Source organism: Epinephelus fuscoguttatus, linkage group LG24 (assembly GCF_011397635.1).
Source record: "Epinephelus fuscoguttatus linkage group LG24, E.fuscoguttatus.final_Chr_v1".
Classification (NCBI taxonomy): Eukaryota; Metazoa; Chordata; class Actinopteri; order Perciformes; family Serranidae; genus Epinephelus; species Epinephelus fuscoguttatus.
In genome coordinates, this window is record NC_064775.1 from 710,705 (window position 1) to 729,300 (window position 18,596).

The following is an 18,596-nucleotide window of genomic DNA, read 5'->3' on the forward strand; positions in this document are numbered from 1 at the left end:
CTCGCAAGCAGGTAGATGCAGCTGAAGGTGTTTCACAGGTGCATTATGGGAATAAATAGGTAAAGGTCAATGTAAACTAAAGTTAATGTAAACAAAATAAATTTAACTCAACATAAACATTGACTCAGGACAAAACCGTGTGCAGAGTCATTGCAGAACTTTGAGCTGCTGAGTGATTTTATGATTTCATTGTGAGGTTTTTATGGTGCACATAAATGTGATCACACAGACACTTCCTGCACTGCGGCGGCTCAAACACTCGACCACAACAACGCCTGCGACCTGCAGCCGTTAACCAAAATGGACTTTCTGCTCCTTTTCACTCTGGGTGAGAAAACTTGTTTTTATTCTGGATGTTTCAGCAGGAGTTTGTTCATAGCTTCACATGTCAGTATTAATCTACTCTCACTGATCAGTGTGAATGCTGCAGATTCAGCGCTGCAGTAAATCTGCTGACAGAAGATAATACTTCAGGGTCATAAGGACAGAGGAATGTTGTATGCTGTAAAGCCCTGTGAGGCAAACTGTGATTTGTGATATTGGGCTTTATAAATAAAATTGAAAATTGTATGTCGATCTTTAGGTTACTTTTACTGCTGTTTAGTTTACTCCACCACCTGGGACCGGTGGGAGCTACCTGGCGGTGTCGCTCTTTCGACCATTACTGTTAGCACAATTAGCAGTGTCAGCATGGCTAGCGGTGCAAACGTAGTTAACAATGCTAAAGGGGTTTGCTGCTCAAAATGAAGCCGCTTACTCACCGGGTCAACCTGGGGGGAGACCAAAGGGTGGCGACCATGTTTCAACAGCTACACCATCCAGCAGCGGTTATCACCAAATGAGCACCACCGCTAGTTAGCTCCTACCAGACCCGGCCGGATGGTGCGCAGTGCAGAGCGGCCAAGCTAACGCTAGCTAACTTGTGGAGACTGAAGGGTGGCTGTGGGCAGCATGTTTCTGCATGTTAATGCGGCTAGCCAAATGTCCGTTAGCAAAGCCAACAAAAAAATACCATCTCTAAATGGCTAGCGCTTCAGAAAGCAGCACTAAAGCTCACTGAGTCAGTCGGACTAAAAAGGCCTCTTGTATTTCACGTTTGTGTTTTTCTTAAAAAAAATGAACAACAAAAAAACCCAAAATGGTTAGTTAGCAGTTTAACAGCTGTCACACTATCACAAAAGCAAAATTAACTAAAACGGACATTCCTAGTTAAAAGACATAAATTAAGATTAATTCTGATAATTTTGGTAAGTGGCGCCTCTCTAGTCTTTCAACCACTCTGCGCAGCCTGACCCCCTCATACTTTGGTTAATGACCAAAGAACTAATGACGCACCCATCAGCCTCAGTTGTGCACTGTTTACTGCAAATTAGTTAATTTAATAACAACTTATAATTCTTGTAAAACTGATGTTTTTCCTCACAGTGGTTCATTTAGCCTCTAGAGCTGGAGCTCAGTCCACCACCAGCACCACTGTAGTCCCAGTACCTGCTGCCACCACCTCTGCCATCCTTCCTACTACTACTGCTGTTCCTTCTACTACTACCCCCACTGTTCCCCTAACATCTACTTCTCCTACTACTAATATTCCTTCTATTACCACTATGGCTATTGCCACCACCAGTGACCTGACCAGTACCACTTCTTACTTCAATACTACAACCAGTTTAGCGACTGCTTCCGACTTCCCCAGTACTACCACTATTACTACCAGTGCATATCCACCTGGCCAACCCACTTCTATGTCTCACGGTACTATTTTACCTACTCTACCAACTGGCCCAGGAGGTAGTCCTCTAACACCAGGAGGTATTAATCAAACCACTGTCCCAAGAGGTACTACTCCTGATTTAACCACTATCCCAGAAGGTACCACTCTAACTCCAGGTGGTAGTAATCTAACCACTGTCTCTCGAGGTACCCTTCCAACTCCAGAAGGTACTACTCTATTTCCAGGAAGCACCACTCCAACTACTACTACTACTACTACTACTACTGATCCGACCAATGGGACTGACTTCACTACTACTACTACTGCTACTGATCCGACCAATGGGACTGACTTCACGACTACTACTACTACTCCTTTTTATCCGACCAATGGGACTGACTTAACTACTACTACTACTACTCCTTTTTATCCGACCAATGGGACTGACTTAACTACTACTACTACTACTCCTTTTTATCCGACCAATGGGACTGACTTAACTACTACTACTACTCCTTTTTATCCGACCAATGGGACTGACTTCACGACTACTACTACTACTCCTTTTTATCCGACCAATGGGACTGACTTAACTACTACTACTACTGCTACTGATCCGACCAATGGGACTGACTTCACGACTACTACTACTCCTTTTTATCCGACCAATGGGACTGACTTCACGACTACTACTACTGCTACTGATCCGACCAATGGGACTGACTTCACGACTACTACTACTCCTTTTTATCCGACCAATGGGACTGACTTAACTACTACTACTACTACTCCTTTTTATCCGACCAATGGGACTGACTTCACGACTACTACTACTCCTTTTTATCCGACCAATGGGACTGACTTAACTACTACTACTACTACTCCTTTTTATCCGACCAATGGGACTGACTTCACGACTACTACTCCGACCTTTTATCCGACCAATGGGACTGACTTAACTACTACTACTACTACTCCTTTTTATCCGACCAATGGGACTGACTTCACGACTACTACTACTCCTTTTTATCCGACCAATGGGACTGACTTAACTACTACTACTACTACTCCTTTTTATCCGACCAATGGGACTGACTTAACTACTACTACTACTGCTACTGATCCGACCAATGGGACTGACTTAACTACTACTACTACTCCTTTTTATCCGACCAATGGGACTGACTTAACTACTACTACTACTGCTACTGATCCGACCAATGGGACTGACTTAACTACTACTACTACTCCTTTTTATCCGACCAATGGGACTGACTCCACTACTACTACTACTCCTTTTTATCCGACCAATGGGACTGACTTAACTACTACTACTACTGCTACTGATCCGACCAATGGGACTGACTTCACGACTACTACTACTCCTTTTTATCCGACCAATGGGACTGACTTCACGACTACTACTACTGCTACTGATCCGACCAATGGGACTGACTTCACGACTACTACTACTACTCCCTTTTATCCGACCAATGGGACTGACTTCATGACTACTACTACTCCTTTTTATCCGACCAATGGGACTGACTTAACTACTACTACTACTACTCCCTTTTATCCGACCAATGGGACTGACTTCACGACTACTACTACTACTCCCTTTTATCCGACCAATGGGACTGACTTCATGACTACTACTACTCCTTTTTATCCGACCAATGGGACTGACTTAACTACTACTACTACTACTCCTTTTTATCCGACCAATGGGACTGACTTAACTACTACTACTACTACTCCCTTTTATCCGACCAATGGGACTGACTTCACGACTACTACTACTCCTTTTTATCCGACCAATGGGACTGAGTACACTGACTTCACTACTACCACTACTACTACTGCTACTGATCAGACCAGTTGGACTGACTACACTATTACTGCTGCTCCTACCACCACAACTGAATTCCCTACTACTACTACTCCTGCTCCTACCACTCCTCCACCCACTACTACTACTACTACCACCACCACCACCACTCCTCATCCTACTACTACCACCACCACTCCTCATCCTACTACTACCACCATGACTCCTCCGACTACCACCCCTCTGGTTTGTGATAATGGAGGGATATCAGTGAGTGGTGTCTGTATCTGTCCTGATGAATGGACCGGAATGACATGCTCAGAGGGTAAGGCAACAGCACAACAGTCTCTACAGGAAACACTCTGTATTCTGATCTTTTAAATTACAGGAAATAGTTTGTGATTCGTTCCTACCTGGAATCAGGAAACGACAAAACTTTTCTGCACCACCATCAGGAAAAGGTCCACGAAAACTATCCCATTCGTTGAGTACTAAATTGCTCCCTGGTGAATTCTCCGATTTGGACACTGGGCTCTGTTTTTGAGTCAAATTAGCAGTAAGCTAAGACATTAGCATTTTGGGGTATCATGAACCTCTCGAGGCTGCTGCCACGGCTTTAGAAATATTCTGTTCAGAGTTGTTTGACCACAGATTATTATTCGGTGCTGATGTTTCCATCCTGTCCAAGACAAACTGGCCAACAAGTAAACATCTTCAGCTTCTATTAAACTTGTCCTCACAGAAAACTTCTGCCAAGCCCAAGAGTTGGGTGAATTCAAATTCCCACGCACCCCCATTGGCTGGTTTGCATATTCTGAGGAGGTCTGTCCAAAAGGGTCGAGTGGTGGTAAGAGTCTACCAACTGTCAGTCCGTCCATCAGGTACACCATCATATACTGCTGTTTGTGAGCTCACTACTTTAACTTCAACCATTTCATTGCAGCTGGTAAATCCCGGGCTTCGACCAGATGTTCAACCAAGAATGGCCCACCGAGTTTAGAGCATCCACCACAGGTCCTCCAGTGTGACCAGACGCTCAGTGACATACAACAAAACGTGAGAACTACTGTTTTTTCCCCACACAGTGAACGGTAAAGAAACGGTTGATTATTAATGTGTTAAGCAGAGTTACTTCCCCGCAGTTGTTTGGCTCCACCCACCAATGTTTCTTTTACAGTTCTCACTGAATGCTAATCACTTCATTCTTGAGGCAAAGTGGACATTTGCGCAAATCTGGAAAAAAAAATCCCCCAAGGCGCTCCTGAGATAACGCCTTCATGAGAATGCAACAGACAAGGTCACAGTGATCTTGACCTGTGGCCACCAATTTCTAATCAGTTCATCCATGACTCACAGTGGATGTTTGCGCCAAATTTGAACAAATTCTCTCAAGGTGTCTTGAGATATTGCACTCACAAGATTAAGATAGATGCAAGGTTACAGTGACCTTGACCTGTGACGATCAAATTCTAATCAGTTCATCCTTGACCCAAAATGATATTTGTGCCAAATGTGAAGAAATTGTTGTTCTTGAGATATTGGGTTTACAAGAATAAGACAGATGCAAAGTTCCCTCAGGGAGTTCTTGAGATATGTTCAGGAGAACGGGATGAACGAATAGATGAACGACCCGTAAACATAGTGCCTTCGGCAGCAGGTATCGCCGGCGTGGAGGTATAAAACCAATCACCGACGCCTGAACGTCTCCTCCAGACCTCTTGTCTGATATACAAAGTTTACTCAGTTGATGCTGATGTAGAAACGTAGACGTGTGCACATCTTGTCCAGATTAGGTGAGAGGAAACAGATTCGGTAAAAAGATGCATGAATAATGTTCTTTCTCTCTCAGCTGACCAGCCCTGCTGATTTAGAGACGCTGGCGACCAGCACTCAGATCCTGACCTCCAAACCTGAAGAGCTGACAGCTGAAAACATCACGGCAGCGGCTCAGATCGCCAACACACTGCTGTTGTCTCCGAACGTCTCAGAGGTATGAACAACAAAACTGAACAAGAAGAAGAAACTCCAGATCTATTTCACTGGAGTTTCAACATGTTTTGGTTCAACAGATGCCAAACGCCAACAACGCCAACAAAACATACGCTGAAACTTATATATGTCACTCGAAAGACCCAAACTGCCTTAACAATGACTCTCGTTGTGTTCATGTTTGCGTTGCAGAGCGTCAGGGTAGCAGCGGTAGCTACAGTCAGCCAGCTGCTGAACACCAGCACACCAGACGATGGCAAGGAAAACAACGCCACTCTGGGGTAAACAAGATCTCATCTCAAGTTCAGGTTTTGATTTCAGGTTCAAGCTGACGACGTGTTGTTTATATTTACATGTTTATCTTGTGTTCAGTCTGACGGTGACCCTGGATCAGCTCTCTGTGAACCTCAGCCTCAGTCTCAACGCATCTCAGTCGCAGGTGGTTCAACCAAACCTTGTGGTTCAGTCTGCGCAAATCCCTGCGGCGGACACTCAGGGAGTCCAGTTCACCTCTTTCTCAGGTCACTGCCATCGTTTACTGATTATTTCACAGTGATTGATGATGTCACAAGAGCTGACACTTTGGTTCCAAGCTGATGTCAAAATTCTGAGGATGTTTTTTCTTCAGTGACTTCGGTAACTAAAAGTGCAGCGGGTGCAGCTTCGGCAACAGCTCTGCCTCTACTCATCTTAATGTTGCACATTTCTGGTCGTCAAAAAGTTGAGAAATGTTCAGCTTTGGGTCAAATGCTACAGTCATCACTGTCACAGCGAAGATCAGGCAGGACAAATAGTACACCATCATCAATAGCACAACTGTCACATCTGACATGTAAGTGTGCTAAACACCAACAGAGGGGGATATGTTAATTATGAATGTCATGGTTGTACATGTTCTGGTCTACGGGTTAGTTTAGCTACTCTTCAGTTTATGGTGCTGTGCACCACCCAGATCTGGTGGGAGCTGGCCTGCATGAGCAGAACTGCTCATTCAGTGGTTACTACATGGTGGCCACCCGCCCCGGTGAGTAAGGCCTCGTGTCCACCAAAGCATTCTTTGTCAAGCTGAAAACACCAGGCGCTCCCCAGGAAACGCACAGCTGGGGGTGTTTCAGAGCGCTTTGGATGCACTGTGCTTTTTTCAGCCGAGGCGCTTTGGTTGCGTCTGGTTGCTAAGATACAGAACATGTCGGTACAAGGTAAAGTACTCGCTTTGGATAAGAGGAAGGCACTCACACATGTCAGATGTAATGGTTTGTCTGGAGGTATTTCTACCTACTCCATTGGGGTTTAAAGACTGGAGTAACCGTGATGAACGCAGGGTTTTTAAACAAAGTAGAACATTTTTCAGAAAAAAAAACAACCGGCAGCGCCCCCCTTGGCACGCCCTCAAAAAAAAAGCAACACCACAAATTACCTTTCTATCCCGTCAACAACAAATGTGCATGGTTATGTTTAGTCAACAAACGCGTGTAGTTGGCTTTATCTTACGAGAAGTGAACAACAATCTAAATTAATCTCACACATAAACTGTTGCTGTGAAAGTATTTAAAAACTCAACTACACTCTGAGTGGATGAACTGTCTCAGGACTCTGTTCTCAAGCTATGGAGCCATAAAACAATTTTTTATTCCCCATTAATCTCTAAACGTCCTGTCCAGGACGCCACCAGTTCTTTTATATAACCTTCTGTCCTGCTACTGGTGTGACAGCGTCTAAGTTAAACCTCGTGGTCAACAGGACGTCCAGGTTATGTAAGATGATCCAGGTTAATTAGTCCAAAGTCCAGATGGAGCTGCAGCCGAGGTGTTACTGAACCAAACAGATCAGAGTTCAGTTTTTCATGACCTTAATAACAGCAATATGATTCTGACTCACTGTTGAGTCTTTCTTTGTCTTTCGTCTCTGCACACGAGGACTCTTCAAGTTTAATCACATATTGTAGGACAAAAAAAACAAATAAACACTGAGACACCCAGAGTCTTTTTGTGACAACTAGTGGTTACAAAAATAAAACAAACTAATCCATGTAAAAACAAGATGGCCGCCATCTCTGCCAAGTCAGTCTGCAGCTGATCCCGACACAAAAGTGGGCCTGAAACTAATTTATTTATGATTTAAACATTGGGACTTAATTATCGTCTCGTTTGAGGACATTGGGACTTTTGTCTTGTTCATTAACCTTAAACATCACTAACAACTCTTTTTCTTGGTGCGTTCAGGAACGTCCGGCAATTTCATTGCCGACCGCATTCAGCTGAATACCAACACGTCAACAGTCGTGGTGGAAAACGGGTTCATCGCCGACGCCCTGATTTACGTACGATTCCCACCAGGTGAGTTTCTGCACTTGAATCCATTTACACACTTATGTTACTAAAGTAAATCCTGCTAAATGTCTTTGTTTTGTGAAGAGGACGCCGTCCATGTTCATCAGCAGCCGTCCAACGTCTCCCTGGGTTTCGTCCTCTATCAGAACGACCGCTTCTTCAGGTCGAGACGCTACAGACGGCGTCACGCCACCATCAGGGTCCTGTCGGCCACCGTCAGAGGTCAGGGGCGCAGCGTGGTGCCGAAACATGTGGAGATGCTGTTCAGACCGACGGTAAGGAAACTTCAGATCCAATGACTGATTGATAGTCAATAGTCAATAGTCTGTGATCGATCTGATTGATCCACTGCAGGAGGTCACGGCCGCAACATTTCATGAATAAAGCCCTAACTTTTTCAGAATTAAGTCCTAAAATTTTCAGAATAAGATTCTAACATCTTAAAAAATAAAGTTGTGTCATTTTGAGAATAAAATCTTAAAATTTGGAGAATAAAGTCATACTTTTTTTTTTAGCATAAACTATCATTTTGAAAAAAAGTCGTAATAATCCGGGATAAAATCACAACATTTTAAGAATACATTGTTAAAATTTTGGAGCGATACTGTCGAAAACATAAACGCACGATCCTCAGGGGAGTTGTGTATTTTTATTTATGAAGATCAGCAGCTTCACACCTGCGTTCACCTGTCCGCCTCCTTCCTGCCATCATTATGTCATGGCTTCACTCACAGTGGCACAAACTGTGTAATAAACTGTGTGTGTTTGTTTTTATGGCTCAGATAAACCTCGTCAGTCTGCTGCTGGTTCACACAGACCGCTGTGGGCGGAGTTTCTCTCCTGGTGGTGTAAAACCATGATGAAAAAACACTGAATGTGATCAATGCTAACATTTCAATCATTCAGTCAGAACAGTTTGAGAACATGACATTAACATTACAATATGAAGTTGGAACATTTCAGAATAAAGTTATCATAGTAAAGTTGTAATATTTAAAAAATAAGGACTCAACATTTCAAGAATGAAGTTCCACTATAAAGTTGTGACATATCAAGAATTAAATGGCAGTATATGAAGAACTGGGTCGTGACATTTCCAGAATGAAGTTATCTTGAGATTAAAAGCACATTATTTCTGCAACTCAAAGTTATGCTAATTGATCGCCATCTTAGCAACAATACTTTGGTTTACGACCAAAATGCTTACAAAACATCAACATCGATAACTAATCACTTGTTTAAAATCATAGACCAATATCAAAATATACAAATATTTTGAACTGCTGAATTTTTGGCTTTTCATTTTTTAAATAACTTCTTGATTATCAAAATAATTACTCCTCTGTTGATGGCCTCGTTTCAGTTGTATTAATGTGACACACACTGGACGAAGATGGCTAACATGGTCAACATGCATCAGGATAAAAACCAGTGACAGTCCTCCTCCATTTTGTTTTGTAGTACACGCAGCGTCCAAGCCGTGAGACTGGGTGAATGTCTCAGAGGACACTGAGGCTCACAGGTGTTGTTGTTGCAGGTGATGGACGGTACGTCTCTGTTTGACTTTGCTTGTGTCTTCTGGGACTACAGTCTGGAGGACTGGAGCACCGCCGGCTGCTCCAAAGGAAACGCTTCAGACGGACTCCTCAGATGTTTCTGCAACCACACCACCAACTTCGCTGCGCTCTGGGTGAGTAAACTCTGCCGCCACGTGTTTCACATCAGACGTCGTCAGACTGAGCTCAGACGTGACAGAGTTACTCTGAGGGTTTTATTCTGTTTCTGTTTCAGTCTTTCAGAGAGAATTACGAATACGCGGACGCTCTGAACATCATTTCTATCGTCGGACTTTCTTTGTCCATTCTGGGTTTGGTTGTTACGATAATCCACCACCTCAAAGACAGGTGAGACTTTATATGTTATACATCATATAACAGAGCTCCTGACTCAGAGCAGCAGGTTGGTACTTTATATAAAACTGAAAACATTCTCTGTAGCATTTGTGGAAAGTATTTACGAACATTTACTCGCCATTTTACTTTTTACTGCACTACGTGTACTTTATCTCAGGACACGTATGACGTTTTCACAGTTAGCATCAGAACTCTTGCTCCTTCTTCATGACGCTGACCTGAACGCACATACATGAAACATTTTGAAATTCACGTCCACTTCCCGCTTTGTTATCTCTCTGAAGTGACAAAAATAAATGTCCATAAATCCAGAGACACCGTAGAAACAAGATGCTGCAGAACGAGTCTGAGGATCACGTTTTTACATTTTCTACGGTATCTCACGAAATGTTACGACTTCATACTCGAAATGTTATGACTTTATTCTTCAAGTGAAACTTCATGCTCAAATTCTTTCAACTTAGTTTTTTAAAAGTAACTTTTTTTCCGAGAACTCTCACATTTCACTTCTGTAGTTTTCAGACAATGTCTCGTGAGCGTCAGAACTACAAGAACTCCAAACTCGCCCTGCTGTGTATCTGCGTCAGCCTGCTCGCCTTCATCATCACCTTCCTCTCTGGAATTACAAATCGCCGACAGCTGGACGGTGCAGTGGAGGTCGACACGAAAACCAACACCATCCCGGGCTGTGACGAACACGTGGAGCCGGACGGGGGCTCGTGTACGGCAGTGGCGGCTCTGCTTCACTTCTTCCTGTTAGCCACTTTCACATGGACGAGCCTGTACGGCACTCAGCTGGTGATACTAGTCCGAACGATGCGCCAATATCTGCCTCCGTTCTGGACGCCGCTCAGCGTGGCGGTGGGATGGGGTACGAGTTTAAAGGGGCAGTTCATAGTTTGTTGAACATGTTGAATTCAAAGATGTGTTCACTGTTGTTTTAACTTCCTGTTTCCTGTTAGGAGTCCCAGCCGTCTCTATGGCGACCACACTGGCAGTGTCCTACAGAGTGGACAATCCTCTGGGATACAGACAGGAGGAATTGTGGGTCCATGTGTTATTATTAATATGTTGAACTTTACGTCCATAGATGAACTCAGTTTGGATCGACAGGAGAATTTAAATGAAGTTCTGCATCAAACAAACAAATCCTAGTTTCAGGTTTAAAAAATGCAATTTCCATCTTTAACATCACTCATGTTTTCTGATGTATGTATCTCTCCCTGTAGCTGCTGGCTCGCAGCTCTGGATAAGAACAAACACTTTGACTTTAAGAAGCCGATGTTCTGGGGTTTCCTCCTTCCGCTCGGGCTGATCCTGATCTACAACATCATCATGGTGGTTCTGGTCTCTCTGACCACCTGCAGGACCAACCCCGCCCTCAACAGGTAACGATTTCTTATCTGTCTTCATCTTAAAGTTTGCGGAAACATGACATTGTGAAACGAGATGGATTTAAACAGACTGAAATCCAGAAAAAGGTCGAAAATTATTTTGAGAAAAACTTAATATACAAAGAAAGTCATAATATTTTGAGGAAATAAAGAAAAAAACTTGAAGAAAAGTTAAAAATATTTACAAGAAGTTCTACATTTTTGTGTACAGTACAAAGACTTTTGAAAAAAAATTGAAAGCAACGTAGTATTTTTAGAATTAGGTCAAGACACTGCGAAAAATGCAATATTTTGTGGAAAAAGTCATTAAATTAAAAAAAAAATCTCTAATGATTTAAGAATAACATAGTAACATTTCGAGAGTAAAAATATAATATTTTGAGAAAATTTTAATTAAAAACATTAAAAATATTATTGAAAATTATATTTCTTAAAGTATGTTGTAATATTTAGAGAATTTAATCTGAATATTTTGAGAAGAACATCATGGTTTTGGAAGAAAAGTTGTAATATTTTTAAGAATAAAATAGTAATATTTTAAGAGTAAAGTTATAATAGTCTGAAATAAAAGTTATTAGCAATAACTAAAAATAATTAAAAGCTATTAATATCTTTCAAAATAATGCTTTCATATTTTTAAAAAGTAAAGCTGTAACATTTTGAGGAACAAAGATATGGTATTTTGTTGTATTTTGACTGTTGAAAAATAACTCCTGACAGGCAGGGTGGGAGGGAGTTATTTTTCAACAGTCACAGGCTCACTATACATTATCACGCTTAGAACATGGCTTATTACTAAAACATTCAGTGATATGACACAAAATAATGATTAAAGCACGTTTTATTGATTCAATATTCGCAAAAAGAAATGTGTCTGTACTCTGTATCCATGGCCTGTGTGGACTAACGTTACTCAGATTCAGAATACTTTATTAATCCCAGGGGGGAAATTGTTTTTGTTCCAATGCTCCGTGCAAAGTAGAAGTAGAAATACAGCATGAATGGAAACAAGAGATAAAGATGAAGATATAAATAAGATACCAAAATAGCCAATGAAATAAATAAAATAAAATATTAAAGTAGACATTAAAATAAATAAAATAAGATAAAATAGTAAAGTAGACAGTCTGAAATATATACAATATACAATGAAATGGTTGTAGCGTTATACATGAAATGAGAATGAGTAGTTATATTGTTTGTTTTTTTAAATAGCCAAAAGGTGCTCCTCAGTTCGACCAGAGCGTTGTGGAGAGGGTGAGAGCCATGCTGAAGTATCGCCCGCACCTTTGACAGCATCCTCCTGTGTGACACTGCTGTCAAAGGGTCCAGCTCCACCCCCACAACGTCACTGGCCTTTCTGATCAGCTTGTTGAGTCTGTTGGCATCGGCTACTCTCAGTCTGCTGCCCCAGCACACCACAGCAAACAGAACAGCACTGGCCACCACAGACTCATAAAACATCCTCAGCATAGTCCGGCAGATATTAAAGGAGCGGAGCCTCCTCAGAAAATAGAGGCGGCTCTGTCCCTTCTTGTAAAGGACTTCAGTGTTCTTAGTCCAGTCTAGTTTATTGTCAATGAACACACCCAGGTACTTGTAGTGTTCTACGATGTCCACGTTATGCCCCAGGATGGAAACTGGGGTCACTGGTGTCCTCGTTCTCCTCAGATCCACCACCAGCTCTTTTGTCTTTGTTGTGTTGAGCTGCAGGTGGTTCAGCTCACACCATGAGACAAAGTTATTCACCACAGCCCTGTATTCAGCCTCCTCACCCTTGCTGATACATCCAACTATAGCAGAGTCATCAGAAAACTTCTGAAGATGACAAGACTCTGTCTGGTAGCTGAAGTCCGTGGTGTAAAGGGTGAAGAGGAAAGGAGAGAGGACAGTCCCTTGTGGCGCCCCGGTGTTGCTGACTGATTTTGATGCTCCTCAGTCTAAGGCCGTTGCTATGGCATCCCTAGCAATGGAGCAGTAGAGCAGCGATGATACCTCAAGAAATAAACACCGCAGAATTTTGTTGATTGACCAATCAGACCAGAATCAAGTATTTAAGAGTGCCATGTTCTCAGTAAACATAAACGTTTCTCCCGATGACAGAATTACTGAATAAAATTCATTAATAAATCCACCGGCCTGTTTTTGTGTCACAGCACCAAACGTTTGTCGCTGTGGAAGAAGTTCCTCACCAGTTTGTCTCTGGTGGTGTTACTGGGTCTGTCCTGGTCTCTGGGCTACCTGCAGCTCGTCACCACGGAAGACACCCATCTGACCTTCAGCATCCTCTTCTGCCTCTGTACAACCACACAGGTGCGTCACTTTCATCTGCCGTTTGTTTTACAGTCTGTCCACAGTATTAATTTGTTTGTGAAGTATGAAGAGAAATCACAACCACATTTGAACACTTAGGAACTGATCGCACAGTCGTGTTCAGAAGAAGAAACAGATGAAAGAATCCAACCTTTGTTGGCCTCCTTGTTGTGTTCTCAGGGCTTTCAGATCTTCGTCCTCTTCACAGCCAGAACGCCGAGCTTCAGAGCCACCGTGTCGCGCTCCGTTCGGTATGTCTCGTCTGTCAACATCTCGCTCAAAGAGACAAAGTACAAGCTGCAGAGGACCTGGGCGACGAGCAGCACAGAGTCCTACAAAGACCTGAGAGACTTCCGTTTGTAGGAACCTTCATCATGACGAACACTGAACGACCTGTTTCTACTGTTTGTGTCTCAGTGAAATCTGACCTCACAGATTTAGTGACTTCCTGTTTCAGAAGTCCATCCAGAACATAGGTCCCTGAATCAGCTTATAAATCTCAGAGAAAACAGTCTGCAGAACCTGCCTGAGAACCTCCATGTTCTTAAATGTTCCTCAGTTTCACAGAGATCCAGTGAGAGTAATCTGTTCATCCGTGAGTTCACTGTGAACACGAGCTGCTCACACATCGTTCAGCTCACTGTAAATTGACACACACAAAGATTACTGCACCCAGTTAGAGGAAACCCTACACTGTGTTAACGCCTCCTGCTCAGCCAGGATACACTGGAGGAACTACACTTCCCAGAATGCATGGAGTCCCTCAGGAGGAGCCAGAAGATGGAACAAAGACACTGAAACACAGTAAGAGAGAAATCAGGTGAAAATCTGATTTAAATTTAATTTGTGGGTCAAATCAGCTTTTTAAAGCAGTGACTCTGTTTCACCACCAGGTGGCAGCTGTTTGCAACATTCTCCTCAATCAAATCATTTTATTCCATAACTGAACATCTATTATTTTATGATGGTTCATCTATAATAATTAAATTTTATGTAGAAAAATGTCTGTCAGCAGTTTTCTTCTGTAAATGTTGCGGAGCTGCTGTGTTTCTGCGTTTTGTCACTGATTGTTTAATTTCTATGTAAATATTTTTTTAAAAAAATACATACACTCATCATACACGTTGCACTTATATTTTTACTTCAGTACTTTTAAAGTTGCTTTGCATATTAAAAATGATTATTGATTTTTAAAATATGGTGATCACATCATTATCATTCAATACAGTAACATTTATCACATTGATAATGATAATATAATAACATAATATATAACTGTTGATACTAAACTTAGATCTGAACCAATGTTAGGGAAAAAATAAATATTGCAATAAACAGAAAAATAATTAATTATAATGGAAACAAAAGGACCCTAAATAATTTACACTTTTTTTAAACTTTTTAAAATGATGATTAAATATTATAATGTCAATAAAAATTTTTCTACACAATTAATCTTATTATAATACTATAATGTTAATGAAACAATTTTAGATAATTTATACTTATATTCTATTTTCTATATTATGATTTAAATAAAATAATTTGTAATAACTTAGACTTTCATATTTCAAACTATTTTAATGATTATTTAAATATTGTAATGTAGATAAAATAATTCTATATATTTTATATCTTTATTTTTTAAAATTTAATAATTATTTACATAATAAATATAAATAAAATAAAATAATTAAATTTTGTGAGACTTTTTAATGAATGTTTAAATATAATGTCAAAAAAATAATTCTAAATGTTTTCTACTTTAATTTTTGAGACTCTATTGATAAAAATAAAAAATAAAAATACTTTGATGTAAATGTTTAAATTGCAGGACAGTGTTGTAAAAGAATATTTCTACGTCATTGTAATATTTTTATTTTACAGATCAAACTGTGATGATTTTAAGTGTTTTAAGTGTTTGTGACTCCAGGACACTGATGATATCTGACGTATTTTACTCTGGAGTACAAACAGTGATATTGATTACTGATCAGAACTGATAGACCTATTTGGTCACTTTGGATAAAATGTGTTTTAACTCTTTCATCTACGTCTTGTCTTTTTAATGCTTTAAAATGGTCTTTGAATCAAACTTTATTTAAATGATTAAACAGTGACTGAAGGTCTGAACTGGTCCTCTGATTGATGGTTGAACCAGCACCAGTTTGACCAGTTTCTGCTGGTTTGCTGTTGTTTTATCAGGAGACATGTCCTGGAGACAGTCAGCCACCAGAGGGCGCCAAAACTCCAGACAAACAACAGTGACACTTCAGAAGAGACAAACTGTCCTCCATGATCTCAGTGTCCATCAACACACTGTCCACTGTCTTATTGTCCCTGTCCTCCATGTGTACTGAAACACGTTTTCAACAGTCCATTCACCACAAGACTTTTATTTCTGCAAACCTTGAATACAGTTTTACCTGTTTATGTGTTTCGCATCAACGTTTCTGAAGCGACGCAGTGTCTGATCTGACTGTCATCAGGAGGTAGAGGAGACAGTGGACGGTGTCACGCCTGCCGACCTGCAGACAAACATTCAACACCAAGACACAACAGAACCTGCCGTCATTTAAAGAGTCAGCTCTGAGTTTCCTGCAGCTTTTCAGACCCTAAATGTGGGTGATTTTTAGGGAATCATCACTGTTTTGTTGATAGCTTTTTAGACCCTAGACATGGGCGTTTCTTGGGAAACTGTCACTGGGTTTCCTTCAGCTTTTCAGACCCCCAACATGTTTTTTTTTAGGGAACCGTTGCTGTTTTTCTGTTACTTTTTGGACCCTAATTGTGGGTGTTTTCTCGTGACAGTCGGCAGCCTTTCAGCTCCCTTTTTTTAGCAACCTGTTGCCATTTTTCCTTCAGCTTTTCATCCCCCAAAACATATTTTTCTGAGGGAACTGTTACTGTGTTTCCTTTGGCTTTTCAGGACCCAAAGGAGTTTTTTTTTCAAGCAACCTATCACAGTTTTTCCCTTCAGCTTTTTAGACCCTACCTGGGGTGTTTCTTGGGGAACTGTCACTGTGTTTCCTTCGTCTTTTCAGCTCATGTTTTTTTTTTAGGGAACCGTTGCTGTTTTTCCTGCAGCGTTTTTAGCCCCCACCTGGGGTGTTTTTAGGAAACCTGATTTTCTGTGGGTTTTTAGACCCTAAACCGTGTTTTCAGGCAACCATCACTGTTTTTCCTTCAGTGTTTTAGTCCCTGAATGTGTGTCTTTTTTTGGGGGGCCTATCAGTGTTTGTCACTGCTGGGATCGTCCCCTCACAAACCTGGTATTCTAGGCCAAAACATGTCAACAGAGTTTTTTTGTGCCTGAACACAACCGCACATTAACCACAGCGATGTTGAAATTTAAGTTAAACTCATCCACATCATTATAATGTGCAAATGAAGCATATCCGTGGTTTCACAGTTACCAAAGTTCTGTCCGACCAACAGTCCAAACCAAAGACATCCAGTCACTGTGATGTCAAACAGAGGAGCTGAAAATCTGGAGGCAAAAACAAAACAGTTCCTGATAAACTGTCTGCAGATTGACTTATTTCATCAAAGATGACTTTTCAAAACAGGAAACTGAGTGTGAAATCAGTAAGTTAACAAAGACGAAACAAATGTTGCAAACACAAAAAATGAAGGAACTGAACTTGATCTATTTTGAAAATGCAGTTTGTTGTTTCCTGCTGAGATGTCGCTGACAGCTCTGATGGTGGAGGTCATGATATCTGAGGAACCAGTTAGCCAAGTCTCACATTCACTTTATATTTCCCCTAAAAGTCTGGTGGCAGGACGAGCAGCATCTCCAACAGCTCCTGCAAACCGTAGTGTCTGATCTATGTCACCAGGAGGTGGAGGAGACGCTGGACGGTGTCACCGAGGAGAGACGCCTGCCGACCTGCAGACCACCGGCAAACACTGACAAACAACAGAACCTGCCGTCATTTAACGAGTCAGCTCTGCCCTTACCGCCGCTTTGTCGCCCCAAAATGTGGGTGCTTCAGGGAACCGTTGCTGTTTTTCTTATGATTTTTAAACCTGAATCATAGGTGCTTTTTAGGGAACCGTTACTGCTTTGTTGGTGGCTTTTCAGACCCTAAACATGGCTGGGAACCATCGCTGTTTTGTTGTGGCTTTTAACTGACTGACACACCAAACTGACATCAAAGAACTGGCAGCGATAAAAGCCATCTGTTGCGTCGTCTACGTCGCCTCACGTCGCCCTGTGTCAGTTGCATTTGAACACACTACACGGACTACATCCGACGGCCAAGTAGCACATAAGAGAGTGGAGTGAGAGAGTGGTACATCCTGTCAGCCGAGGGGTTTCCTATCTGTGCAGCCGAGCACCGCAGCACCTCCACGGACTGTTACATCCAGACGGTCCCGGTGTTTCCTCCGCAGGCTCCACTTCACTCAGCTGCCCGATAAACCCGCTGCTTCTTCCCACTTTAACCTGAATAACAAACCAGGGCTTGGTGCTCCGGTTGGATCCAAACGGAGAGCCGGGGCTAGCTCAGAGACTAGCGGAGGCTAACTGGCTGTGCTTCCCTCCGGTCATGCTGCGGCTAACGCTCCGCTAGCCGCTCCCAGCTAGCTCCGGTTTGTTATTCAGGTTAAAGTGGGAAGAAGCAGCGGGTCTGTGGGGCAGCTGAGTGAAGTGGAGCCTGAGGAGGAAGCACCGGTTAGCCCCGGTTTCACTACAGGCAGATTCAGATTCATTTTTAGGGGCTGGTCACTGTTTTTCTGCGGCTTTTTGGGCCTAAAATGTGAGTGTTTTAGGGAAGTGTCACTGTTTTTCCCTTTAGCGTTTTAGACCTTAAACGTCAGTGGTTTTCAGGCACCATCACGTCGTTTCCTGCAACTTTTTAGAAACCAAATGTTTTTTTTCTCTACACTGCCTTTGCTGCAGCTTTATAGACCCCAAACTGCATTTTTAGGGAACCATTACTGTATTTCCTCTGGGCTGTTAGCCCCCAAAATTGTGGTTTTAGGGAACAGCACTGTTCTTCTTGCAGCTTTTTAGACCCTAAACATCAGTGGTTTTTAGGGAACATCACTTTGTTTTCAAGACACCAAATGTTTTTTTCTTAAGGGACCCAACGCTGTTTTTCCTTCAGC

General features: G+C 41.9%; 1 protein-coding gene and 1 long non-coding RNA gene across 2 annotated transcripts in view; one reads left to right on the plus strand and one right to left on the minus strand.

Annotated features, from left to right (window-relative positions):
• Positions 1–14,848, plus strand: adgrg7.1 (adhesion G protein-coupled receptor G7, tandem duplicate 1). Its single transcript, XM_049570630.1, has 17 exons — positions 1–59; positions 230–328; positions 1,426–3,867; positions 4,285–4,389; positions 4,486–4,598; positions 5,392–5,532; positions 5,724–5,812; positions 5,904–6,052; positions 7,754–7,867; positions 7,946–8,136; positions 9,399–9,551; positions 9,653–9,765; positions 10,290–10,645; positions 10,737–10,818; positions 11,004–11,162; positions 13,325–13,481; positions 13,662–14,848. Exons 2-17 carry the CDS (start codon positions 301–303, stop codon positions 13,842–13,844), a joined length of 4,575 nt encoding a protein of 1,524 aa, XP_049426587.1. The 5' UTR covers positions 1–59; positions 230–300; the 3' UTR covers positions 13,845–14,848.
• The window catches only part of LOC125885147 (uncharacterized), a 16,887-nt gene continuing 12,504 nt past the window's right edge, over positions 14,214–18,596 (minus strand). Inside the window, exons 3-4 of the long non-coding RNA XR_007448819.1 lie at positions 15,908–16,009; positions 14,214–14,275 (exon numbers count right to left, since the gene is read on the minus strand). This is a non-coding gene — a long non-coding RNA (uncharacterized LOC125885147). The remainder of the gene's footprint in view (positions 14,276–15,907; positions 16,010–18,596) is intronic.

Coding starts and splice junctions, on each gene's coding strand:
- adgrg7.1 (XM_049570630.1), top strand. CDS start 301: ATGGACTTTCTGCTCCTTTTCACTCTGG. Junction 5,533..5,723: donor TGTCTCCGAACGTCTCAGAG/GTATGAACAACA, acceptor TTTGCGTTGCAG/AGCGTCAGGGTAGCAGCGGT. Junction 11,163..13,324: donor ACCAACCCCGCCCTCAACAG/GTAACGATTTCT, acceptor TTTGTGTCACAG/CACCAAACGTTTGTCGCTGT.